Source organism: Pygoscelis adeliae, unplaced genomic scaffold (genome assembly GCF_000699105.1).
Source record: "Pygoscelis adeliae isolate BGI_AS28 unplaced genomic scaffold, ASM69910v1 Scaffold273, whole genome shotgun sequence".
Taxonomy (NCBI): domain Eukaryota; kingdom Metazoa; phylum Chordata; class Aves; order Sphenisciformes; family Spheniscidae; genus Pygoscelis; species Pygoscelis adeliae.
Window position 1 is genome coordinate 149,985 of NW_008824416.1, and position 7,607 is coordinate 157,591.

At 51.5% G+C, this 7,607-nt stretch overlaps 2 protein-coding genes across 2 annotated transcripts in view; both read right to left on the bottom strand.

Annotated features, from left to right (window-relative positions):
* SMYD5 (SMYD family member 5) overlaps positions 1 to 3,023 on the bottom strand; it is a 10,219-nt gene extending 7,196 nt beyond the window's left edge. The window contains 1 exon segment of the mRNA XM_009320888.1: positions 2,859 to 3,023. Within this exon segment, the coding sequence (XP_009319163.1) occupies positions 2,859 to 3,023 (165 nt within the window).
* A 201-nt stretch (positions 3,024 to 3,224) lies between these two features.
* Positions 3,225 to 5,949, bottom strand: LOC103914277 (homeobox protein not2-like). The gene is made up of 4 exons (XM_009320889.1): positions 5,873 to 5,949; positions 4,957 to 5,075; positions 4,243 to 4,451; positions 3,225 to 3,383 (listed from the first exon to the last, which is right to left on the bottom strand). Exons 1-4 carry the CDS (start codon positions 5,947 to 5,949, stop codon positions 3,225 to 3,227), a joined length of 564 nt encoding a protein of 187 aa, XP_009319164.1.
* Between the last annotated feature and the right edge of the window lie 1,658 nt (positions 5,950 to 7,607).

Below are 7,607 nucleotides of genomic sequence, written 5' to 3' on the forward strand. Positions count from 1 at the left end.
ATCCCTGTCAGGTGGGAACACAAGGTACCCCCTCACAGGGAGGGGAAACATCGACAGCTGCCCCTGCGCACCCAAAACTGGCCCAGCTTTCCCCCCCAAAAAAACCCTTCAAAACACACTAACGTGGCCCCTGCGCCTTCACTACCTCCTGCTAGGCTGTCTGCAAACACCTGAAACCAACGAAAAAGCCTATTTAGTTGTATTTACTAATTCACACCGGCGCTGCTAGTGCCATTCAGACTCGGTCCCACTCTTCATCAACCAGGCGGCTGCAGTGGGTTTGGGAATATGGGACGATTTCATATTCGGGGCGTTTTGGGGTGTTTTGGAGTCACTAGATGTCACTGTCGGCTCATGGTGGGGACACAACACCGGGTGGTAACACGTGGCTGGCTGGATCCTGCCGCCTCCATGCCCAGGCCAGCAGCCCATGCGGGAGCATGGCCACAGAGCAAGAGACCTCCCCGGCCACCCGGCCGGCAACGAGAGACAGACAAACTGCCTGGGACACCTTCCTCATCTGTATTTTGGGGTCTGGCCCCGGTGAACCCAGCAGCGGGCTGTGCAGGGCACTGCTCCGCCACGCAGGGCCCATCCCGGGGGTCTACAAGGACCCAGACACAGATGGAGCAATGCTACCTTACGACTCCTATTTCAATTACATCTTCATACCAATAGTAGGAAGACTAGCCATTACTGTAATAACAGCATTACGTGTCCTGTTTTTCTAAGGTTTCGGTGCTAAGTGGCAGGGCGTTTCACGCGTAGAGCATCAGCTTGAGTCATGGCCCGGCCAGCAACGCTTCGAAGCGTCCTTCATGTCTCCGAACGAGCCCTGGTGCCCACATTAATTTGGAAGTATTTGAGAAGCTGGACCGGGATTGCTTCTGCTTCTGTATTTGCAGAGCACAAGGGGAACCTTCTCCTGGCCTTGAGTTTGCTGAAGCATCAGCCTGGCAGAGCGGGGGCTGCACAGAAGGTTTGGCCGCATCCACCTGCAGATGGAGGTCCTTGGAGGTCCTTGTTCTCCGGGAGCAGCAGCCCGAACCTGAGCACCCCGTGTTTACCAGACGTTATGTTTCATACTATAAATGTAGTTCTATCTCTGCAGGAACTGGCCCAGAGATAATAACTCATCCCATCTACTTTCACCCATGATATGGGGTCATCAATCAATTTTAAAAAAAAAATTTTAGCATTTATTTTGCCCAAAACAGCTTATTAAGCAAAAACCCCTCAAACTCAAACTTTTGGGAAGGATGAAAATATGTTGGGGTTTTTTTCTGCCAGCTCCCAGGGGATTAAAGGTGTCCTGAGAACAACTTAACTCTTGCAATCAGCTCGGCCCCCGGCCGGGCGATATTAAAACATTCCCCATAAGCCCTCTTGTCTCGGGGATGATCGCAATAAACCCACTGGCATGCGAGATTAGCGGGTTAACCCTGTTCCTTCTGATTTTTGACACAGGTTTTCAGCTGATCTGCTTAAAAGCTATTCTTGTTCCATTCCAAATGTTCAAGCTTGAGATGAGTGCACAGGTTTACCAGCAAACACACAAGTGTGGGGAAAAAAAACTGCTCTCATATTTGCATTGGCATGTCAGGAATGGTAACATGCGAGAGAAGAAATCACCCTTTCAAGATTTCATCACCCTTTCAAGAAGAAATCGCCCTTTTGTGAATTCTGGTGTTAGAAAGCAGCTATTACTTTTTGACAACAGGGGTCATCTTAGGGGAAGGAAAAGGTGCATTTCTTTTCCCTCTTTTTTTTTTTACTCCAGTTCCTCAGAAACACAGCAAAAAAGATCAGTAACCCATCCCTGGCAGCTGTGGAGCAAGACGCCACTGAGGCCTCGCTGCCTGTTCAGAAACCAAGGAGCTGCCCAACCCTGCCTCCCCCCAGCCAGTCCCATCTCTTTTTAAAATAAACTAGATTTTTATTAAGAAGCAAAGCAAATAAATAAGTGACACTTACTAAGGAAAAAAAACGTTATTTCTATAAATAACAATGTAAGAGTAAAGTGATACACAGTGTTCTGGGTCAGAAAGAGACAATAAATTATCCTGAGCTGACGGGACGTGGTGCCTGGTACCCTGGGCAGACCTAGGAAGGCGAGGTGACAGCCTGAGCGCTGACAGCCTGGCCTAAGAGCACTTGGCTGCTAACGCACAGTCGGGGAAGGTCAAGTACTCAACTCAGTCCTGACCCCTCAAAGCCCTCCCACCCACCAGGAACACAACTGCTGACTGCATCGGGTGGTTACAGATGTGCTCACCGAACACTCCAGGTGCCGTTTCCCATGGCACCTGGATGTATAATGAGGAGAGAACAGAGCAACTGCTGTCTGGGCCAGAATTGGCACATCTGGACGAGGGGCAGGGGGTCGTCTGAAGCACCAGAGGTGCTGGAAAGCTGCCTTTTTATAACAGCCCCGATCCCCACACCTCGGCCAGCCCGAGTGCCTCATTCCCTGCTGCAGCAGCATGTGCACACCTTGGCGAAGGAAGGCAATGGCAGAAAGCAGAGAGACCCACCAGGTTCTGCCCTCCGGGTTTGGGAAGCCAAAACAAAGGCACAAAAACTCCAAGGCACCTGACAAGAGGAGGCACTTCTGTTCCAGGGGCAGGATCAGACCCTGTTCATCTTATTGCAAGAGTAATGATGCAGTCTGCGGGTGGGAGCAAAGGGCTTTCCAATTTTTTTTTGTTGTTGTTGTGATCTAAGCATCAAACATGGGAGTCAAGTTAACCAGGAAAAACGATCAGGGTTGATTTTCCTCCCAGCACAGGTCTCCCTCCGGGGAGCACACAGGCACACGCAACACAGGTGAGCCCATGTTCAAATGCCCTTATGCTCACAGCCGTCAGAGACACCGTCTGGTTGTCCCCCCCAGCCTCTCTGCTGGAAACCGTTTGTGTGTCCTGGTGCTTCAAGAGCAAACAGGAGATCATATGCCTTGCCACAGCTATGGCACCATCAAGGACAACCGGCCTGGTGATGAAGTCCCAGAAATTACAGCACATGGCTACCAAACAGCAGCCAAACAATATTTGGGGGGGTTGCTCCCAGCCAGCTGGAGTTTGGTCCTGTAGCTCCAACTCTCGCATCGAGACCGTAATGTCTCGCTTGAACCAAAGAAGCACAGACGTGCCTGCATCCCCAGTATCTCCATCAAGCAGACACGGCTCAAAGAACAACAGCAGCAGCTGAATCTCATCAGCTGTTCAAAGCTCAACGTCCACAGTGTCCTCCTCGTGGTCCTTGATGTCCGTCGAGTCCACGGTGGCAGGCTGTATCACCCTAAACTGTGACAGCTTTGCCGCCTTCTGCTCCATGCTCTGCTTCCTCCATTTGATCCTCCGGTTCTGGAACCAGACTTTCACCTAGCAGGAAAATGGCACAACAGCTTAATCCAAGGTCTCCAGGAGCCCCTTTCCAATGGGGGCCGTTGCCACATGCTTCCGAGGCAGATGTCCCCAAAAAGCAGAGTTCCTTAAGGAAAGGGGTATGCCCCTTCTCTGCTCAGGGCACAGTGCATGCGAGCGGGAGGAGGTGACACTATGGTGGGCAGAGTGGTGCTGGGAGAAAGGACCAGGGGAGAGGGGGATGCAGCTGCACAGAGGAGGCTCTGGCCAGGGGCATGAAGGAGGTGCCTCCCGTAGTGAACCCATCCCGGGGGCCACGGCTGCCAGAGGGCATGATGAGACACCCACCTACCCCCTGCTCCTGCTCCCTGTGCTGTTCACACCCTCCCTGTGCCCCCTGGAACTGCCCTTGCTTTGCTCTCCCTTTCCCCAGCTGAATTTGGATCCCACCACAGAAGATCACGTGGCTCCTCCTTTCCACAATAAATAAGCAGCCTGCAGTGGGAGGGACAGAAACTCACTGGGAAGAGCAGAAAAAAATTTAAATCCAGCGTCACAAAAGGACACTTAATACAGAGGATTACAACAATGTAGATACGTTAGTCCAGCTTGAACTCTAAAGCAAACACGTTTGTGCTCCTGAATGCTTTTTGTTCCACTTCATGGATTAAGAAAACGATGTTCTTATTCATAAACCATTTAAACCTATCTTGCATCCCTCCAGGCACATGGGTTCAATGTCATCTTGCAGCAGGGAGTCCCACGGGTCACTTTGCATCACGTCCTCCTCCCACTGCGCTTCACAGCAGGGACGTCACCACAGACCAAACCCAGACCCGGGATCTCTGCCACCTTCCCCAGCTCTCCCATTCCTTACCTGAGTCTCTGTGAGATGCAGAGTTGCAGCCAGGTCTACTCGCTCCGTGCCCACCATGTACTGCTGCTTGAGGAACTCTTGCTCCAGCCGCTCCAGCTGCTCTGGTTTGAAGACGGTGCGGACCCTCTTCATCTTGCAGGGCCCCCCGGACCTCCAAGGCACAGCAGGGCACAGCGAGTTGGCCCCTACACAGTGAGACAACTCCAGACCTGCAAGCAAGAAGCAGTGACTGAAGGGCTCTGCATGTTTGAGGCCATTCCTCCAGCCCTGCTGATGTGCCAAACCCCGCTTGCTTCAGCTGTAGCTGAAATCCAAATGCAGCTGCTCTGTGCACTGAAGGGGGCTGGGAGAAAGTAGCACCAAAAAGAAAAGCAGGGATGTCCCTACACTGTCCCTACCTAGGTTATCTCATCTGGGCTCCCTTTCCCACGAAAGGTTGGACCAGATGATCCTTTGAGGTCCCTTCAAACCTATTCTGGGATTCTACCCCATAGGTACAACCTAGGACAGTCCTGGACATGCAGCCAGACCCAAAGAAGTCAGCACTCAATGAGGTGAGCAGGGTTTGACCTCCACCTGTACAGGATCTTTGCAACAGAATCATAAAGTCCAAGAGCTCCCGAACGCAAAAATCCCCCCTCCATCTCAGGAAGTCCCTAATCACAAACGTCTAAAGGTTGGGGGAGTTGACCCCATGCTGGCCCCTGCTTTTACCCTTCCCTTGGCACCCGTAGTCAGCCAGTGTCCAGAGGAAGATACTGAAGCTGGCAGACTGGCTCGATGAAGACAAGAGTCGCCAGCCCTCGCGCAGGCCCTCATCCCAGACCTTCGTCCTTTGGTCTCAGTAAGTTCAACGGATCCATGGAGTTCCTCGTGTGCAGAGGCATTAGCAGGACTAACAAGTAGATCTGGTCTCAGTCTCCTATCTAGCTGTGGCCTGACGATAACCATAATTACCTAATTAACATACAATACACCATCAGCGCTGCCACAGGACCAGCCGGCACCAGCCCAGGAGTGGTGCCGTCTCTGGTTTCTGAAGCCCTCATCCTGCCAGCACGGACTTTGATTCACACACATCTCGATGTGTACAAAAGCAGCCTGTGACTGCTACCCCCAACCATCCCCGGGGAGCCACAGGGCTCATCCCAGCCAGCTCTGTCCTCCTGAAGGGCCTTCACACGAGCCAGACCTCACCGCCAGGAGGACCGCAGGGTGGAGACACCACAGTCAAGGGCTGAGGAAAAGGGGGCTGCAGCCGTCAAGGCAAAAAACCTCTGCATCCAAGATGCTGGTTCTGGAATTACGACATGCACAGGAACATTAGCGTAGACTTTGCACGTCAGTGTGAGGCGCTGGAGGGACAGTCGAGCCCCTCCTGCTCGATGCCAAAAGCTACTGGATCAGGGACTCTGCTCCTGTTCCGAGCCCCAGAAAGGCTCCAGGCAGTGGGACCTGCCTGCACAGGCGAGACCGCTGGGTGCCACGAGAACACCTCCAAGTGTCAAAGTACGATCGTGAAGGTACTAGGAACCGGATAAGGCCAGCACTAAGATAGGTCTGATGGCACCACAGCTTCTGTCCCGCCAACACCCAGGCACACGCTTAACTTTTAAGAAAAAGAACCCACCAGTACAGCCAACGGGACTTTTCTGGGTGGAAAGCAGTATGCATCTGCAGGATCAGGCCATCAATGCTCCCCACCATCGCCGTTTTGAAATCTCAGCCCCTGGGCAACGCGATCTGGCTTTGAGATCAGCTCCGCTTTGCGCGGAAGTTGGATTCAGCAGCCCGCAGAGGTCCCCCCTCAGCCGGAGTCACTGCACACTGTCACCAGGGTACAGCAACAGCAGCCACAGGGGACGCTGGACTGGTGGGATATATCGTGGCAAGGCAAGCTGCCTTAACTTTTATGGAAATACTGCACATAATGATGCCGATTCACACCCGCTACTTGTCTCTCCTTTCATGACTGACGTCGTCGTGTTCTCCAGGCACAAACGGGCACCTTGAACTACCTCATTTCATTAACTGGGTGCAAGTTCTGCGCGTGTTTAAGGATTTGTGGGATGGAGACCTGACAGCTTAACAGCCGTAATTGCACTTAAAACTATTTTCATCATTAAAATAATTTCACCTGTCACATTTTCTCCATTTCAATACTCGGATAATAGCAAGTGTAATTTCAAACATGAAATACTTTGTGGGAATAGCTTTGCAAGTTGTTTTAACTATATTTTCATACCTGTGTATTTGATATAATACAAATATTAACACACAACTATGCAGATGCTGTCTCGTAAAAGAAATAATAGATTAAATAGCTATGCTAGGTAGTTAAAAAAAAGATCAAGAGTAGCAAATACTTTTGGTATCTGAATATTGTAGCTATCAGGATCAAATCAAGAGTTCCCGATACAAATAAAATATGTGCTTGGCTGCAGGTTTTGCCTGGGCAACAACGAGATCAGGCTCTGAATGCTAAAAAGATACTTAAATGTCAAGAAAAGTAAGCTATAGTAGAGGCACTTCATTAAAACAGAGGAGTAATTTTGCTTATGAAGAGTTACAACGCTCCTCAGTGAAAATACAGGGAGCCTGATGGATTCGCCGATATCGTCCACCACCACTCTGTAAATTTTAGCCACGGAATAACAACAAAAAACTTTTTGCTTAGGTGCTTTCGCATTAAAAATACGAGCAGTTTTTGGGGCCGGGTGCTGCGAAATACACAGCATTTACATTTCTGCGAGTGGCCCCAGGGAGAGCGACATTACAGATGGACGAGGGCAGCTTTGGGAGAAGAGGGGACCCCACACAACAGCTGAGGGGTGCTGGCATGGTGGGGAAATTACTTTCGGGGATGAGGCTTGGGGAAATCGCAGCAGCTTTTCGCAGGCACGATGAAAACACAGGCATTGCGGTGCCCTTCTAGGACACGAAAAGAGAAATAAATGCCGGTGTGTGCAAAGCAGCCCTTAAAACGCAGGTGGGGGCTGAGGTGGGCACGGGGGGGGGCTGTCCCTGACCTGAAACCTTCTACTGGAGTCAAGCCTGAAGGGTGCGAGTGGTGTCGTTAGGGTATCGCTTCACCCGGTCATTAATTGTTGCGGGTAAATGGCCAATATTAGTTATCGATCACTACAGAGGGGAAAGATAATTGTTAGGAAATTCTGCCCTCCCCCTCCTGCATTTCCCACAGCCCCAGCCCAACTCTTCACCCTGGGGCTGGTCGAGAGACTGCGGGAAATAAAACTACAGCCGGGGGGGTTGGGGGGGGTGAAGGTATTTTTGGGTGACCCAACCCCCCTATTTTCCAGTGCGGGGGATGCCAGCCAAGCGCCCGGCTGGAAGGTCCCCGCAAC